We start from the raw sequence: 19155 nt of genomic DNA, 5'->3' as shown, positions 1-19155 counted from the left end.
CAAGGGCTGACGCGGGGTGGCGGCGACGGGAGTCCGTCCGGCAGGTAGCCAGGATCATCAGGGTTATCTGGTGTTAAACGTGAGAAAGCGTAGTCGTGAAATAAATGAAAATGAAGCTACTCGCCTGTTAAGTGGGAGCATAAATGAGACGTAATTTCCTCTAACATAACGAGATGGGAGTTCGTTCCCACCAGGATGGTTGTGTCCACAAGCGGTGGTCAGCTGATGGCTGGACAGCGTGGAGACGAGTAGCACAAGCAAAGGAAGAGTCAAGACACAGGAAACATTTTGATTATTTTATTTCATAATCTTCAAAATCTTCTGCCATGAGACAGGAATGCATGATAGAAATGGCTCAACATCTTCACATGAAACACTTGGATTCATTTTCATTCACAAGTTTTCTAAAAACATCTACAATTTCATAATCCCACCCACCTGCAACCATTATCACAGATTTAATTGACCATTAAACAGTAGTTGCCAGCAAGAGAGCTGGAACGCTTCTGCGCATTAGTAGTGTCTTTTGAAACTACCACCCAAGAGTATCACCGTCATAAATCTCATTGTACACAGCAACCGCAACGGTGACTGGTGTCCCAGACACACTCCCTGCTGATCGGAGAGAGCTGTATCTCCCAGGTAAAGAAATGCTTTTTCTTCTAGAACTACTCGTTCATCTCAGTATTTTTCTTGCAGGGAAGGAGCACATGCTGATCTTGATGATTCAGTTACGCTAATAGGCAAGTATATATGCCTGGCATTTATTGATGCTCTCTGATAATTATGTACAGAACATACTGAAAAGTGGATTGCTTGGAATCTAGGTCTCTTCTTTTGAAGAGAACTCCTTTGAGGTTTTTTTTTTGAACTGTAAACAAAAGGAAAGAGATATACGTGGACATATACCTATACACATAGAGATATACACTGAGTATTTTCAATGTGGTGTATATCTTCTATAGATACACACAGAGTGTCTACACTCACCCCTTCACACATACCCACACCCTTACATACAGCATGTGAATATAAATGTTGTGAGTGTCCTTGGGAGTTCACTGGAGTTTGTATATTAATTACCAAATGGTGATGAAATACCTGATTTGTATTACTCCTGAGAAGATACTAGAAGGGAATGACAGTTCTGATGCACTTTGGAATGGCACAATCACGTAAACACTTGCATACTTATACTTAAGACTTCTGAACTCATTCAAAGTTTCTAAACATGGTCTAACAAAAAAAAAAAACAACAACAAAAAAACGAACAATTCAGCAAGTTAAAAAATAAAACAGTATTTTATAATCAATGTATAAACAAATATATAGGAAATGCGTATTTGTCAGTAATTATTTTTATAGTAGGAAACATGTACTTAAGAAAAACATAGTTATCTGACAAAACTTAAAACAAAAACAAAACAAAACCCCCCTACTATCCAATGCATAACACACGCGTTGCCCATGACAGCAGAGGGCAGCCGCGTCAGAACTGCAAGGCCTTGCAGCAACTCTACCAGAGAAAAATGAGCATATGTAGCAAGTCTGTTAAGTATGCAATTTATAAAAAATGACTGTGACTGTTATATTTCTATAAAAAAGAATTTGTAATTTGCTGAGTGTCTTATCCCTCAATGTAATCTGTATAAAAGTTACAATAAAACCAATGAATTTCAAGCACCAATTCAAACTTACTGTATTTGTATTTCTCCTGTTATGAAAGAGACAAATTATGAGGAAGGCTAAGTTCAAATTAGCCAAGTAATTATTATAGTTTTATAGGCATGCGGTTTCTTCTTCCATTCATGTGGATGCCAAACATTACAAAATGTTTCGGCCAGTAAAGGAATCCTTGGAGGAACCCATTATTTCTGAGAATTAATGGTTTAATATACATTAAAAGCTCTTTAACAAACCACTGCTTTCTTAGTTTTCAGATACAACAGGTCTGCACACAAGAAATCAAGGGACTGTTCCTCATCACGACTTAGAAAGGCAGCATCTGGACGCCTACCGCTAGTGGAAGCAAAGGGCGCTAGGACTCAAGGCAACACCATCGCTTGTGGCGAGACTGAAGTTTTTAACTAAAAAATTTCCACTAGACAATTGGGGTGGGAGGATAGCTCAGTAAGAGAGCGTTTTTTTCTTCCTGATTTCTTTTTCTGCATCAGGGAAAAAAAAGTAGCACAGTCTGAGCCAGTAGATGAGTAACAGTGTTTGTGATGCCTCTGGTTGTTCCTGAAGAAGACTTGTTCAGATAACAAGGGGTTGATTTCAAATCCATACAACTGCTGTTTTTGTTTCCAGTATTTACATCACACCACTTACATACATGGTCATTTCTGAGACATTAATGTTTCAGTCTCTCTTGCTATTAAGAGTTTGGTTAATTTTCAACACACACCAAACAACCGACATGGTCGGCTGCATTTGAGACTGAAGGTAAGACCACTGAAAACAGATCGTGTGGAAACGCAAATCGCAATCAATAGTGATCTGCGTTGCTTCCCAGCCTGTTATCTGAACTCTATCACAAGATCACATGCAGCTGAAGGAGGAGAGAGACTCGCGCTGAAGCCCTGGTGTTAAGACAGGGCTGGGGGGCCTTGCCGGTCCTCGGTAAGAACAGATTCACTCTGCTCCTTGCTTATCTCGCTGGATGGCTCCTCAAAAATGGGCTCACCGAGGTCCTCGCTGCCGCCTTCACTCTGTTCCTCGATGTGGTCTTCGCTGGGCTCCATGGTCTGTTCCAGGCTGTTCTCCAGAAGTGTGGGAGAATTGCTTATTCTACTTTCGTCTTCAGCTGCCTCATTTAAGGGCTGGGACGGAGGCGGTGTGGGAGTATCAGACTGCGTGACACTTTCAATGGAAGAGATGGGGGCTTTGGTTAGAGTACCATCGGCTACGATCTCATTTTGAGGCAAAGGTAACTTTTCTACAAGTTTCCACTGAATGATGCTCATGTCTTTTCCACCAGTTGAAATCAGGTGACTGTCACTGTGTGTAAAACTGACATTGGTGACATGGCTGCTGTGGGCGCTGTACTTGTGACTGGGAGCCTGTGTGAAACAAATCAGACCAGAAAATTAGCCTCATTCCTTACATGCCTCCTTACAGCAATGAAAGTGACTAGGTAAGGGAAGTAATTCAGTTTCTGAAACAGTAATTCAGACCAAAGCCACAGTCATCAAATCTGAGGAACAGAACTAGCAGCAATTTCCTTTCAATACCTACTTATACGGGAGAAACAAAACAGAATGATTGGACACACATCCATACCGTCAGACCATATATTTTAAAAAATAACGAACAGTCTGTCTCTTCTGGATATCAGTTTGGTATACTTACCAGACATTAGCAATTATTCTGCTGAGATGGCTAAGGGAGAACTTACTAGGCGGGCAGGACTGTAGTTGATTTAGAAAATGGCCCCATTGGTCTTATGTATTTATTTTTAATATTTTTTTTATTGGAGAGGGGCAGAGGGAGAGAGAAATATCTTAAGCAGGGTCCATGCTCAGCATGGAGCCCAACACAGGGCTCGATCCCATGACCCTGGGATTGTGACCTGAGCCAAAATCATGAGCTGGGATGTTCAACCGACTAAGCCACCCAGGCACCCTGACCCCGTAAGCTTTATAATGGTGATATGTGTAACAAAGTATGTTAGTAGGTTTAGGAGACATTAAACCTGTTAAATTATTTAAAAAGCAGATGATAAACAATAAGAAAACACCAGCTTGACCTTAAAAGGAGCAGGGCCTGCCTGGACACTTACAAGGGGCACTGTTGTCCCTCTGTGCACCTCAGCAGCACGGGTAGTAATGAGTAACTCTGCACATATCTTCTCATCACTGACACAAAATTAGCCCCCAACAAAAGGCCCTACAACACTAGTTTTCATTATATTGATTTTACCTTTGCTTTGGAGCAGGGATATTGAAACAGATGGACTTTGCAGAAGTCGTCAGCAACAGCGATCACCTTCCTATTGTGGGATCGTACCAGTGCATTGATATCTGTCCCATCGGATCCTTCTGGCCAGACACCTTTGATACGGAAACACAGTGGTGGAGGAAAATTAGTCTAAAATATAACTGTGATACTACATAGGCTTATTTCATTTTAGAATCTTACTTTCATCTGTGTTCAAACTCTTAGCTGCTAACATTTTCCTTACAAATTTCTTAGTAGTGCAATACCTCTTTTAAAGGATGAAGTTTTACCCGAAATCTAATAATAAAATTAAACCAAAACTAGCCTCAAGATGGAAAATTTAAAGACACAAAAGTACTCACTAGTACCCAGCAGGTGGCACTCATTTTAGTTTAACTCACCTCTGCAAATAAGCTCTTCCTTTCTAAAGTTTCTAGTTGGAGGGGAAATTCTCAGTTAGTTGTGTGGTGAGGTACGGAAAGAAAGCCATAGCATTAGTTCTTCCAAGGAGACTCTGGGGAAACTGTGTAAAATGCACACACTCCTTCTCTGCTGTTCCCTTCAGGTGGGCACTTGAAGAGAACCTCGAAGATTCTTAATAGAAATGCACAGGCCATCTACAAGTCTACCATGCTGCCCCACAGAATTTTCCTGTAACTATGATTTATGTCCAGAGACACTACAAATTTAATTATTCTGAATCATTATGAGGCACTGGTGATCATGTCAATGTAGTTAGCACAAAACTCTATTAGACTAGATGGAACTTATGGAATGTATAAGGGCTGAGATGCTGGCCTCCTATGGTTCAGTGCTATTCTAAAGAACAAATAAGTTTTCGGTAAATTTGCTGAGTCAAAACACTTTTTTTATTTAAAAAAAAAAAGTTTTTTAATGTTTATTTTTGAGACAGAGACAGAGCATGAGCAGAGGAGGGGCAGAGAGAGAGGGAGACACAGAATCCGAAGCAGGCTCCAGGCTCCGAGCTGTCAGCACAGAGCCCGACGTGGGGCTCGAACTCACAAGCCGTGAGATCATGACCTGAGCCACCCAGGTACCCCTAAAACACTTCTTAACTGACACCTCTTACTAAGTAAATGAGTATTGTTTCATTAAAATAACAAGGTACGGGGGCGCCTGAGTGCCTCAGTCAGTTAAGTGACCGACTTCAGCTCGGGTCATGATCTCGCGGCTCGTGAGTTCGAGTCCCACGTCGGGCTCTGTGCTGATGGCTCAGAGCCTGGAGCCTGCTTCAGATTCTGTGACTCTGTCTCTTCCCCTGCCCCACTTGTGCTCTGTCTCTCTCAAAAATAAATGACCATTAAAAAAAATTTTTTTTAAATAACTAGGTAAATTACCAGCCATTGGCTACTGCTTCAGTTTCACCCAGAGTAATGAAACTGTATGTGGACTAGTCTGGATTATTTTTTAAATTTCTTGCTAGTCTAGGCACTCTCCTCCATCTCTATAGCAGTTGTGTTTACTTTTTTGAGAGAGAGCACGCAAGTGGAGGGACCAGGGGGGTGGGGGTGGGGGGAGAGAATCCCAAGCAGGCTCCATGCCCAGCTCGGAGACTGACATGGGGCTTGATCTCATGACCCTGGGATCATGACCTGAGCTGAAATTGAGAGGCGGATGCTTAACCAACTGAGCCACCTGGGTGTCCCTGCACTCCAAATTTTATCTTTAAATAATATCTACTAAAAATGCCTTTATACTTCAAATGCATTCATATGCAAAAGAGTAAGAACTGCTGACAAGGATGTGGGGAAACAGAACCCTCGTACATCACTGGTGGGAATGTAAATGGTGCAGCCGCTTCAGGAAAACAGTCTGGCATTCTCCAAAAGGTTAAACACAAGGTTACCATTTGACCCTTGAATCCCACTCCTCGATATATACTCCAGGGAAACGAAGACATGCCGATACGAAAGCTTGCACATGCTTGTTTGCAGCAGCATTATTTATAACAGCTGAAAAGCAGAAACAACTCAAGAGTCCATCAACTGATAAATGGACAAGCAAAATGTGGCATATGCATGCAACGGGATATTGTTCAGCCATAAAACGAAGTGCTCATACAGGTTACAATGTGGATGAAACCTGAAAACGGTCTATAGCAAAGAAACCTGTTTCAATGCGTCACACATTGTGTGACTGCATTTATACGAATTACTGAATAGGCAGAGGTCATTAGAGAAAAAGCAGATGAATGGCTGCTGGGGGCAGAGGAAGGGGGAGAGGTGGGGAGTGACTGCCAATGGGTAGAGGGTTTCTTTTTGGGGTGAGGAAAATGTTCTACAAGCAGACAGTGCTGATGGCCACACAACTCTGAATATCCTAAAACCACTGTACTGTAGACTTTAAATAGACGAAATATGTAGTATGTGAATCACAGCTCAATAAAGCTATTTTAAAAATTTACAAATTTAAAAAAATAAGTTTTTACTTGGAGGAAAAACATGGGAAGACAATCTGTGCTATTATTGTAAATTTTTTTTCCTTTTAATTGTCCTTCATATTTATTGAGGACCAAAAGTCTGCTGGACTCTGCAGAGAACACACTTCACAATGGTTCAATCCTAATACACTTAATTTCTCTGAGTCTGGCATCAGTAGCGACAACACTGAAGAACATACGCAGACTACTTTTCACTTAGCAATTTAACCAAGTAAGTATTATACATAAAAACCCCACAAACTACCTTTTCCTCATCAGGTGTCATGTTCTTACCAAAGACTTGAAAGCCTAGGACGCAGGTATATGTCGTCCAATCGATGTCCTTACAATCTGATCGATTCCTGATTAGTTTGCAGCCACTTGGAATGTCCCCTTTAAATTTAGAAACAGGAAGTATAATCATAGTGCCTGTGTACAAATGTATTTGAAAGTGCATCTTGATTCAAACTAGCCACGTTTACTTGTATTTATAATCCACACACTGAAAAACATTAAGACACATTTAAAAAGGAAAAGAAAGTGCTCACTTTACCGTTCATAGAACCACAAACTTGTTCCCCACTGAAATTGTTCTTGCTTCTTTAAGAAGCATAAATGCCTATCCATTATACTCTTTCCTGTCTCCAGGAAAAGTTGTTAAATACAAAACTGTATGAGAGCAGCAATCTCCCTAATTTCTTAAGACTACATATCTACATATTTAAATTAATTCATTACTTTCTGGGAGAAGTGAACCACATTTGAGAGTCTCATTCCTTAGCTCAGAGTAACATGTGCTTTGTCAAATCAGAGAGGCCAGCACGCACTCTCTGCACAGCCTGTTCATCTGTGCCCAACAGACCCATCTCAGCCATATCTAGTCGTTCATACTTACAGTACAATATCTCATAGTCTCCTGAGTTAGACATTATATATTTATTGTCTGGGGACCAGTCAAGGTGTGTGATATAGCTGGAATGTCCCTAGAGAAAAACAGAGCGACGATTAGGAAACCATTCAGTGTTTTGAATAAGTCGTTTAATAGTTAGCCAATACTTTCTCTGCGTAGCCATTCATCTGGAATTCCTCAAGTACAGAGAGGAGTATCACAGCCTCTAGAACTGAACAGGGCTCACAACAGGTCTTTAGTTCTTTCTCACCATCTCTCACTGGCAACTGAAGAGGCAGGTATTTAAGAGTCTCATGCTCTACCGACTGAGCTAGCCGGGCGCCCCAAGAGGCAGGTATTTAAAGATGCCAGTGATACATGAAGAGTTGTGGCGGAACTCTGGAAGACAGAGATCTCACCACAGTGGAAACATGTGGAAACACTTGGAACTTGGGAATATGCTGTTGGCCTTTCCATGCAGATAGCAGCCACAAGCACCGACTACTTGTGTCAGACTTCCAAGAATGAGGAGTCTCTTAAACTTGTGCCTTAAAGGATACTTCACAGATAACCATATCCTCAGGCCTTATTTCAAGTCACTGGTGTCCCCTTTAGAGGGACTTCATTTATGAGAATGAAGTAATGGTTCCAGGAGCTGCTGCTTAGTATCCACGGTACACCCAGAGGCTGGGGAATATGGCACACGTATATGGGCGTATGGAGGGTTCCTAGAAAAACTCTCAAAAGAGTATTTCTGGGGAAAACTCACCCAACATGTACTCCTTCAGAACAAGTGGATCCAATCTAAGTCCTTAAGCAGTGATTTTTTTTTTTTTTTAATTTATTCATTCTGAGAAAGTGAGCTTGGGGAGAGGGGCAGAGAGAGGAGAGAAAAGATCCCAAGCAAGCTCTGTACTGTGCTGTCAGCACAGAGTGTGATGTGGGGCTCGAACCCCTGAACCATGAGATCGTGACCTGAGCCAGAATCACGAGTCAGATGCTTAACTGACCGAGCCACCCAGGTGCCCCAAGACCGTGATCTTTTTCTGCTCTGGTTTTACTAACACTGTGGGAATTAAGACAAAAAAAAACTACTAAATGCTGTATTTTGTTGGCTTCCTATGTAAGCATCTGATGATTTCTAAGATAAATCACACACAGGTCTTAACGGTTTACCAAAGTCAATGGAGACTCAAAAGCACTTTTATCTCCTACCATCTATGGTAAAACATATTTAATTTCTGTTGTACTTTTTGAATTACTAGCTTTCTGCACCCATGATTTTATTTTTTAAGTTAAAAAATCCAAAATAACTTAGGCACAGCTTTTAATGTTTCACACAAAACATTCTAATTACTCCATTATCCTTCTGAAGTCTAACGACACCTGCCTGGAGCTAAGATCTCCTTCACAGTGCTGTATGGCAAATATACATATTTATACATTTAAATGAATTTAAATTATGGGAATTTGAGAACTGTGAAGCTCCTGAACTCACCAGAGACGAGGAGGTATACTGGAAAACAGGTTTGGAATCACTTGCTAGGCACAACGGAGATCTACCAACTTAACAAGAAATCAATTTTCAGAGCCTGAAAGACCCATGTGGTTACTGGATATTTTCTGAATATGGCAGAAGGATGGGGTTCACACAAATCCTCTTCCTGGCACACACGAGTGTGATGGCGCTGGGCTCTGGTGTCAGGAGAAGCCATGCTTCTTAGATAAGAAAACTACATGAAGGACCGATCTCACTAGATTACCCAGGCAAAGTGCAGTCCCCCAAGAAGCATTCACATTAACGTAGAAGTGTTTAAAAATATAATCTGGATCTCTGTGAAAATGCTTTAGTAACATTATTTAGAAGAGCATCAAAAGCTTATATGTAGGGGAGCCTGGGTGGCTCAGTTGGGTGAGGGTCCAGCTTCGACTCAGGTCATGATCTCACAATCTGTGGGTTCAAGCTCCATGTCAGGTTTTGTGATGGCAGTGCAGAGCCTGCTTCAGATTCTCAGTCTCCCTCTCTCTCTGCCCCCCCTCCCCCACTTGCGCTCGCACGCTCTAACATAAAAAAAAAAAAAGCATTGTATGTATACATAATATTCAAGTAGCTCCATCTGTACTGGACATAGAACACATTTAGAAGGTCAGTATAAAGTCTTCTCAAAAAGGACTCCTGAGTAGCAAAAGTACCCAAATAAAGGAAAGACCCTGGGGAAGTTATCAATTCATACCAGAAAAACAAAGTGAGTATTTTCTCCCTCATATGGATTCCAATAAATAAGCAAAGATTAAATGCAACTGTTTGGCATCTGTGATGTTACCTTCCCATACAGCACCTCAGAGTGTCCTTGCTTCACCCAACTCATAGGCCATGGAAGGTACAGGCACAGCTTGGGGGAGGGTAGCTTCAAATACCACCCCAAGGGCGCACACACAGTTGGGAGCAAATCTAGTACACTTGTGGGGTGCCTGGGAGGCTCAGCTGGTTCAGCGTCTGACTCTGCACTGGAGTCTGCATGGAGCCTGCTTAGGAAGATCCCTCCTCCCCTACACGCTCTCAAAAAAATAATTTTTTTTTTCTTTTACTATACTTCCTTGAAAAGAAACAGTGAAGTATTTTCTAAGCCGAAATTTTCATTACTGCTATTAGATAATCACAGTAATAATCACAAGTGATGGAACCCAAGATGACTACTCTGAAAAAAATCAGAGATATTTTAGCTACATCTTTGTCAACTAGAAGACCATCTACATCAGTGGCTTGCAACCCTGGCTATATATTAAAAATTATATGGGGAGTTTTTAAAAAAAAGTTCCAAGGCCTAGAGTTAGGGATCTCACCTTTTCCTTGTAAGTAGGTACCAGACATGACTCCCCCTTACCATCTAGAGCAGTGCTAACGGAACTTCCTGTAGTAATGAAAATGTGTGGACATACACGGTCCAGTGCAGCAGCAACTAGCCACCTGTGGCTTCTGAGTACTTGAAATATGGCTAGTGCTCCCAGGGAACTGAATTGTATTTAATTTCATGAATGGAAAGTTGTAGTTAGTAGCTGTGATATTGGATAATGCAGAGAACAGTACATTCTTACCCTACTGATATGAAATATTTCTTATCCTCTAGTAAATTTCGATATAAACAGATACCTGTTTCTGAACTTTCTTTTCTGTTCCATTAGTCTGCCTATCTCCAGTCAACTGGAATAGTTTTGTGGTATGTGGAAAATTTCAGATGAACTTTAAAAACATTTTATCATAAATAACATGTTGAAAATTTAAATAAGGGGGTGCCTGAGTGGCTCAGTTAAGTGTCCGACTCTTGATTTGGGCTCAGGTCAAGATCTCACAGTTCAGGAGTTTGAGCCCCATGTCAGGCTCTGCACTAAGAGTGTGGAACCTGCTTGGGATTCTCCCCCTCCCCCTCTCTCTGACCTTCCCCAGCTTGTGCTTTCTCTCTCTCAAAATAAACAAACAAACTTAAAAAAATATTTAGGACTGCATCAAATTTAGACAATAATTTGTAGAGAACAGCTATTTTTATCAAATCTTTTGATCCAGAAACATGTTATAACTATTTTTTCAGCCATGTTTCCTGTGCTTTACTTGCTAGGTTTATTCTCAAAGCATCTACAGTTCTGGTTGCTATTGCAAACAGGATTTTTCCCCCATCAAAGTTCTGATGTGCTTTTGCTGGTTTGAGGGAAAATTATTATTACTATTTTAGTTTTATTTATTTAATTAGTCTCTACACCCCATATAGGGATTGAACTCAAAGACGCCGAGATCAATAGTTGCATGTTCTTCTGACTGAGTCAGCCAGGAGCCCTGATAGAAAGTTATTCTTTATAGAATAGGTTGCTAGCTCCTATACAATCCAATTCTGCCACCGTTTTGTTAAGAGCCCACCTAAAACACTGGATTTCCCAATTTCTTTTGCAGCTAGAGGTGGTGCAGAAATCACTGAGTGGGGCTTCTAGGGAAACTTTAAGAGAACTGATTTAGGAGGAGCAGTGTCTTTTCCCCTTGCTCTGATCCTCTCCTCCTGGAACTACATCTGATGACTGGAGAATGACAGAATACAAAGAAAGGAAGATCCTATGTCCCTGATGACTTTTGTTTAAATGATAACACATCCCTCATTTTTTTACTGCAATATATCCTGTTACACGAACACTGAATCCTAATCCCATACTGGATTAGTTTCTTGGAGATTTTTTTTTTTTTAATGTTTATTTATTTAGAGAGGGAGAGAGTATGAGTGGGGGAGGGGTGACAGACAGAAATCCAAGCAGGGTCCACACTGTCAGCATAGAGCACGATGTGTGTGGCTTGATCTCACGAACCATGAGATCATGACCTGAGCCGAAATCAACAGGACGCTTAACCAACTGAGCCACCCAGGTGCCCCGTTTTCTTGGAGATTTCTAAGCAGACTGTTAAAGACTCTTTTATGCTTCTCTTTTTGATGTATATTTTCAATTACCAAAATCCTGGCAAAAAGGACCTTACTTTTACCAGCATTTCTTTCCTATCAGGACAGACTTTGTAACAGTACACCATTGCACCTTCAATATATTACATTTTCTACGCTAAGGTCTCAGAATGTGTTAAATCCTTTTACCAAGAATTGGAGTCAAAGACAACGCCAGTGTGCTGGCACTCAGGGGCAGAATAAAAGCATCTTAATCCTTGGGGGCCTGGGTGGCTCAGTCGGTTCAGTGCCCGACTTTGGCTCAGGTCATGATCTTGCGATTCATGATTTCGAGTGCCATGTCAGGCTCTCTGCTGTCAATGCAGAGCCTGCTTCACATCCTCTGTCTCCCTCACTCTACTCCTTCTCCAGCCTCTCTCTAATAGAAATAAGCATAAATAAAATTTAGAAAATTTTCAAAAAAAGAAAAAAAAGGCATCATAAAAAAAGCATCCCACTGCAAACAGAGTAGAAACTTTAGGTTGGTCAGAACACTTAAACTCTTTCAAGGAAAATACACAATTATCCACAATTAGAAAACTATTTTTGAACTTTCATAGATTCATATTAAATGCTGAAAGACACCCTTATGTAACACCCGGGGTTGTCTCATCTAGTTACTGAGAACAATGCTGCTGCTGATGGCACCCAACACTGAGCAGAGAACATTCTATGCACAGGGCATACACGGTCAACTCTCAATCTTCCAGGAGCCTGCAGGAGGACGCCCACTTAGCAGATGAGCAAGTCCAGGAGGCAAAGAGAGGTTACATAACTTTTCTGAAGTCACTATTGTAAAAAAGAATTGGTGGAGCCAGAGTTTAAGCCCAGGTCAGAGATGTCTGGACCAAAAGAAACACAGCATTTAAATCATGCTTATCTTTTACTCATTTCTCTAACAGTGAAGATGAGCAGAAAGTAATTTAAAAGTAGCATTTCTGAAAAAGAATTTATAAGTAAGGACTTTTTCAGTACATTTTCAAAATAGCACAGGAAAAGCTGAGGTAAAGAAACATTGTATGGAAAGCAACCAAACTATAAAACCTCACAATCCTCAAAGGTATTTCAGATAACCAACCAGCAGTCTTCAAATTCTTCTAAGCTATAAAATCAAGAGAAGCCCCATATACAAAGCAAAGAAAATCAGATCCATACTAGCCCGGCCCAGCCCCACCCCCAAACCCTGGGGCTTTGCAGAAGTTAAAAAGAGCTTCTGAATCCAAAGCCTTTTTATAAACTTTTCCATAGCAGCAGTTATAAAATCAAACTGCTTATACAGTGAATATATGATATAACCATGAACCCCTGAATCCCAGAGGTTAGTGAGACCACTTTTTCTAGTCTGTATTAAACACTAAGAAGATGGATGCTTTCATGGCAAGTAAAGAAAGACAAAAGGTCATTCTAAATTATACGATCTGAGTGAGAGGCACAAAATGCCACAGACCTGGTCAAGTAGGCCCAGGGTGTGTGCTAGAGGGGATGTGGAGAACCCAAGGGCAGCAGGAAGATGGTGTGCTCCCAGGGGCAAACGCGGGAAGTGAGATGGCAGACAGGCCACAGAAGAGAAAATGAAAGGCTGCCACACAGAAACAGTATGGAGGGATGACTCCATTCTTTTTTTTTTTTTTTTCATGTTTATTTTTTAAAGAGCGGGGAAGAGAGCAAGTGTGGGGAAGAGGCAGAGAGAGAGGGGGACAGAGGATCCGAAGTGGGCCCTACGCGGACAGCAGAGAGCCCGGTGTGGGGCTTGAACCGTGAGATCAAGACCTGAGCCGAAGTGGGACGCTTAACTGACTGAACCACCCCGGCGCCCCAGGATGACTCCATTCTATGTCTCTTCCTCTCTATTCCTCAGCCAGCCCAGAGAGGTCAGGCTCATGGAGAGAAGATCATTTCTTGGAAGATCACTAGGGTTCCTTCAAAGAGAAGTTCCAGGACCACATGTGTAGAAACAAACTTGAGGTGTTTGAGGGGGAATATCTGCTACATAACAGCATGTAAATTTCAATGAAATGGAAGAATAAATTTTGTGTGTTTATGGAAACTACAGTGGGAATTAAACTTTAGAACTGACATCAAATAAGGCAGAAAAGAGCAAAGAAACAAGAGCCCTAATAGGTCCAAGGCCAGCAAGTCTAGAGTACAACCTGACCGCACGTATGAATCTGTCCACATCAAGTGTTGTGCAGGTGGCGGCGGCAGGGTGGTCAGCACGTAAACAGAGCCGCAGAGGCAAATGTGGACAGTACCACCTAAGGTCTAGGGTAGAGGGACCTGAACCAGGACCACTTCCAGGGGAAGCTACTGACCTACTGGGGATCGAGGTGCCAGGCTTGCTCACTTCCTCATGATACTCTGGTTACACATGCAATTTTTGTCTAAAGGGAAGTACTGGCTGGAGGACGTGCATGTCCTGTTCCCTTGGCATTTATAGATCTTATTTTAAATGAATAAACTAGCATTCTGATTACGAGTTGGTTTCCTGAGGCCTGCTTATGGAGAGGAAAGCTGGTTGGCCAGAGGAAACTAGGATTCAGTCCCTTATCAGTTATAGCTCTTGTAAATTGGTATTTTACACAGGAGAACCTGTGTGATATAAGCCCATGTCTCTAAAGGGGTCTTGTTTTGTTTTTTTAGCTTATTACAGTGAGCAAGGCCTTGGCCTGTCACAACCTTGTCAAGCAAGCCACTGATGAGGGACTCACACATCATCAGTTAGCTGCCTTTTACTGAGACATGCTCCTTGGTGTTCTTGGTACCAGTCATCTTCTCATCTGACATTTCCACAAAAAGTGATGCCATCAAGAGGGACAGGCTCCAACTGCTTGCTTAATTCATTAGAGAGACATTCTCTAAAAATTCTAAATAAATAGGCTTCTGCAGCTATGCTGGTTACTTAAAATATTGACTAGTAATAGGAAAATATTGGAATTGAAATAGAAAACAGCATTTGTATCTGCAACCGTGAATGGTTCCTAACCTTCACAACAATCCTATATAGTAGGAACTACTAAAATGTCCAATTTTAAGATAATAAAATCAAGATTTAAAGAAGTTGACTAACTGGCCTAAAGTCAAATCTATTACCGGCAAAACCAGCATTAGCTCGGTTCTGTCTGTCCTCTACCCTAACAGACACCAGATAAAAGCGGTCAACATGAAACTGTAACACCAGCTGGTGGAAGCAGACAGCAAGGAGAAGTGACAGCTGGAAGCAAAGTACAAAACACAAGATAATTAGAAAAGCAGAGTAGCCGAGCCTCTCATTACAGGCTCAAACAGCACTATCAACTTTAACAGTTCCGAAGGAGATCTCAAAATAATATTTTCAAATGCTTTCAAGACAAAAGCTGCTTAACTGGAGAAGGCTAAGTCTCATGCAATTGAGACATTTCTCAACACTCTCAAGGTCATTCTCAGGACAATGAGACAAATACTGAAAAACCTGAGGCATTATCATTACAGTGGAAAGTCTGCTGTACTAAGAGAAGAGGGTTCCGGCCCCAAGTTTGCCATCATGTCAAGATGCAACCAAGGCCAAGTCCTTTATCTTTTCTGAAACTCAGTCTCTTTATCAGTAAGATGAGGGCTGAGCCAAGTGTGTGCTACAAGGCTCCCTGGAAAATTTTATGATTCCACCATTAAATTATAATTGATATACTCTGTTTACTAAGACATGGACTTTTTTAAAAGGTTGAGGTAAAAAATAATTAAAAACTTGGTGCCTGGTGGGGTAAACCTCAGTAACCGAAAATTCCTTTCAGCGGAGCATTTCACTTACTCATGTGGTGCAAAGAGGCATTACTGTACTATTCCACATCACGAAGATAATAAATCAATTAAAAGAGATTTCAATAGATTACTGGGCAATGATTCATAATTGTTGTCAAGGCAAAAAAAATAATTTTGGATAAATTCTAAAACTTTGAGGTTGCTTGTAGACTGTTTATAGGCTGGTTTTAGGTGCACATACACAAAATAAATAAACAAGTCTCTTCTCTGACTAGTAAATGGGTTTTGCTCATGTACATGAGCAAATTCTTTTAAATTCTTTTATTTCTAAAAACAAATTCTTTTATTTCTCTCCCTAAAACTATTTTGGATCTGTGCTGCCACTAATCACTAATTCATCAGTTTTCAGCCCTAATTTCCTAACACACATACCATGCTACCTCATTTTCTATAAAAATAATAGTTACCACATACTGAGTAACCTATTATTTGCCAAGCACTATTTGAAATACTTCATACGTATTAACTTATTTTAATCCAGTGAAGTAGAAAACTGCTATTAACCTCATTTTTATAGATGAGAAAATTGAAACAGAAGGTTTAAGTAACTTGCCCAAGTCACACTAGCTTGTAAATGGTGAAATAAGAATTCAAATTCAGGTAGTCTGATCCCAAATATGTGCCCTTGACACTATAGTATACTACCTGCCTTTCTTATCCTGCCCTCAGCTCAAATGTATACTTTTTGAAGAAACAAAATCTTATATTCCTGGTGTCCAGAACATTTCTTAAATTAGCAGAACACTGTCATAAGGTAAGTACTCAGTATGTCCACAGGATTAAATCGAATCTTTACCTTACAGTGATAACCTACTCAATCAGGACAACAAATTGAAGGAAATATGCTTCTGTTAACTCTCTTAATAAATTACTTTTAGTGGTAAGAGAGGTGACACAGGAAACTGCAGGGTGTTGGGGGTGGGCAAGAATGTGGGACACCGGGATTAAAAGTGAGATTACCCTTTCATTTCTGACTTACTCCATTTTCAAGAAGTGTTATTATTCTAAGGGTTTCCTATGGACACAGCTGTGGTTTAAGAAATTGCCTTAAATTGAAAGAAGTATTAAACTCCCATCAAAAGGAGAAACTTTTTTTTTTTTTTTTTTGAGATGGGGGTGGGGAGGGCTGGGGGGGGGAGAGAGAGAGAGAGAGAGAGAGAGAGAGAGAGAGAGAGAGAAATTGAACATGTGAGCAAAGGAGGGGGCAGAGGGAGAGGGGGAGAATCTTAAGCATGTTCCATGCTCAGCACAGAGCCCAACACGGAGCTTGATCTCATTACTGAGATCATGACCTGAGATGAAATCAAGAGTTGGATGCTTAACCGACTGAGCCACCCAGGAACCCCAAAAGAAGAAGTATTTCTAAAGCACACAGGGAACTGCAGTATTTTGCTGTCAAGTAATCTTCATTTTCACAGAGTGAGATTAAAGTTTAAAGCAGTGAAAGATAGAAAATAATGGAAACATCAATGTAAACATTTAACTTTTTAACAGAAGTAAAATTTTCCAGCAATTTTCCAGCTTAATTTATTTTACTTCAACCACTTACAGTGCACTTTCCATATCTGCTATATTTTCTTCCATTTTCTGAGACTACATAGAGGTAAATAAAGTTGTCATGAGATCCTACAGCCAGGAGGGTGCCATCTAGAATGAGACAGGAAAAAGTGTTAACTAGAGAAATGTACTGATGGATTCATTTGCTGCTACTTTATTGGACCTGTATTAAATGCTATTTTACAAATGTTGCTAAATCTCATGAATTTACCTGGTATTTGGTATTTGATGAATAAATCCTTCCATCACTAAGCGCACTTGAACAACAGTCATTTTTTCAGAGAACTCACAGGCCTTGGACCCTAGCCTCATCTTCTTCTAGGTAGCTACAATATGGCCCCAGGAAAGTTAACCTGTTCTTATGGGTCTAGGTACCCAGTACTCACAAGCCGAGGGTACAATTGCTCATTTCAGTGGAGCATACATAACTTCTCTAACTATAGTCTCTTGGGAATGGACTATATTCTCTTCCTTCATGGTCTCTTCTATTGTTCTTACCACTTAACAGATGGTCAATAAAGTCTAACTGACCTTTGGATTTTTAACTACTACACTTGCAGTAATTTGTTAGTAGAGACTAAAAAACCAAACAGAATACCTTTTCTGCCTTAAGATAACTTGCCAGGCTTATAGCTTGAAGCAAATACTTTTCCTTCCACGTTCAACTCAGAGAACAGTATTCTGTGGTTCCTTTGAAACAACTTAGAAGCAATCAAAAAAATCCTTTGGATCCCACACTGATCCAACAACTACTGGAATAGATTTTCAAATATAAGCAAAAGTCACTCACACTAACTCCAGGGAAGAATATGAATCAAAACCATATTAATAATGCGGAAAAGGAATTGGAATACTGTGAGAACATAATTAACATTTTGAATAAGGTGTAAAGAATTATTCAAATAAGGCTAAATGAATTTATCAAATTCTTATAATGAGCTGAGTATTTTATCTAAGTAACAAAACCAATCATTACCATGTAGCCAGTAATAACGTAACTAGATTTTAAAGAACCTGAATAGGTTCTATCACAGTGTATTTTGAACATTACTATAATTTTTATTTTCTTACATATAAAAAAAGGTTGCTAAATAGATGTAACAGTCAAATACCTATCCAAAATTCTAAGTATGTGTGTAATTCCCCTAAAATGGGATTTGACTGTACTATATTCTGCTTTCAATTGCAAAAGCAGTTGTAACAGTTTGTTCTAAATTTGCTTGATGATTTATAATGTTGTTTAACTTTAGAAGTTCTTTTGCAGTCTCCTGCAGAATTTAATCTGATACTGGGGGAAACATATTCAATACTTAACAAGTCTAGAGAGTAGGAAAAAAAAATAGTTTTATTGGAAGTGAAAAAATGCACTTTCAGAGAAATGCTGTGAATGCCAGGATGGGGGGGGGGGGTCAATCTGCCTACCTACTGAGTAGCGCATCACAGAGAGCTGTTCATTCCCATCTGTGTGGATAGAAACTAGATCTCTGGTTTCTGCATCCAGAACAAACCACCTATTAAGAAGTAAAAATCAAAATTTTCTTCAGATGTCAGCACTTAAAGAAAAAAAAATTGCTTTTTTCCCTTTTAAAAAACTTTAATGAATTTTAACAATGCCCTGAAGTATAACATGATGACATGTGTCCTTCTAATGAAGGATGAACTCATTTGCAGAGTGTTGCTAAATACAATATAAATATGTGGGCCTAGGCATGTTCTCATTTCTATTTAGGTATTCATTGAATGCCAACTGTGTCTCTTTGCTAGGCACCATCTAAACACAAAGTTAAGATGACAGGATTAATTTTTTTCAAGATTATACTCGAGATGGGGAAGAAGAAAAGAGCCAACTGAAACAAAGAACAATTAAGTGCCAATCTCCGTGATGGTGACCATATACAACAGAGGAAATCATAGAATGGAAGTGAATGATAGAGGACACAGAAAAACCTTTAGGAAGGATGTAGGACTGGTTGAGCTGAATGCTGCGGGAAAGAGGTACAGGCAGTTCAAGCGGGAAGAGTGACAGCTGCACAGCTATGGAGATGGGAAGGAGCACAGAC

General features: G+C 40.3%; 1 protein-coding gene across 9 annotated transcripts in view; it reads right to left on the bottom strand.

Annotated features, from left to right (window-relative positions):
* Positions 1-282: 282 nt before the first annotated feature.
* Positions 283-19155, bottom strand: part of EML4 (EMAP like 4) — a 162372-nt gene continuing 143499 nt past the window's right edge. For all 9 annotated transcript variants that reach the window (XM_058683166.1, XM_058683168.1, XM_058683169.1 and 6 more), the window contains 6 exons: positions 18518-18606; positions 17088-17185; positions 7275-7362; positions 6674-6772; positions 3922-4052; positions 283-3062 (listed from right to left, as the gene is read on the bottom strand). In XM_058683166.1, the coding sequence (XP_058539149.1) occupies positions 2589-3062; positions 3922-4052; positions 6674-6772; positions 7275-7362; positions 17088-17185; positions 18518-18606 (979 nt within the window). In that variant the 3' untranslated portion in view covers positions 283-2588. The remainder of the gene's footprint in view (positions 3063-3921; positions 4053-6673; positions 6773-7274; positions 7363-17087; positions 17186-18517; positions 18607-19155) is intronic.

This window comes from Neofelis nebulosa, chromosome 9 (assembly GCF_028018385.1).
Source record: "Neofelis nebulosa isolate mNeoNeb1 chromosome 9, mNeoNeb1.pri, whole genome shotgun sequence".
NCBI classification, from domain to species: domain Eukaryota; kingdom Metazoa; phylum Chordata; class Mammalia; order Carnivora; family Felidae; genus Neofelis; species Neofelis nebulosa.
The sequence above is the reverse complement of the archived record's forward strand: the minus strand, read 5'-3'. Positions and strand labels throughout refer to the sequence as shown.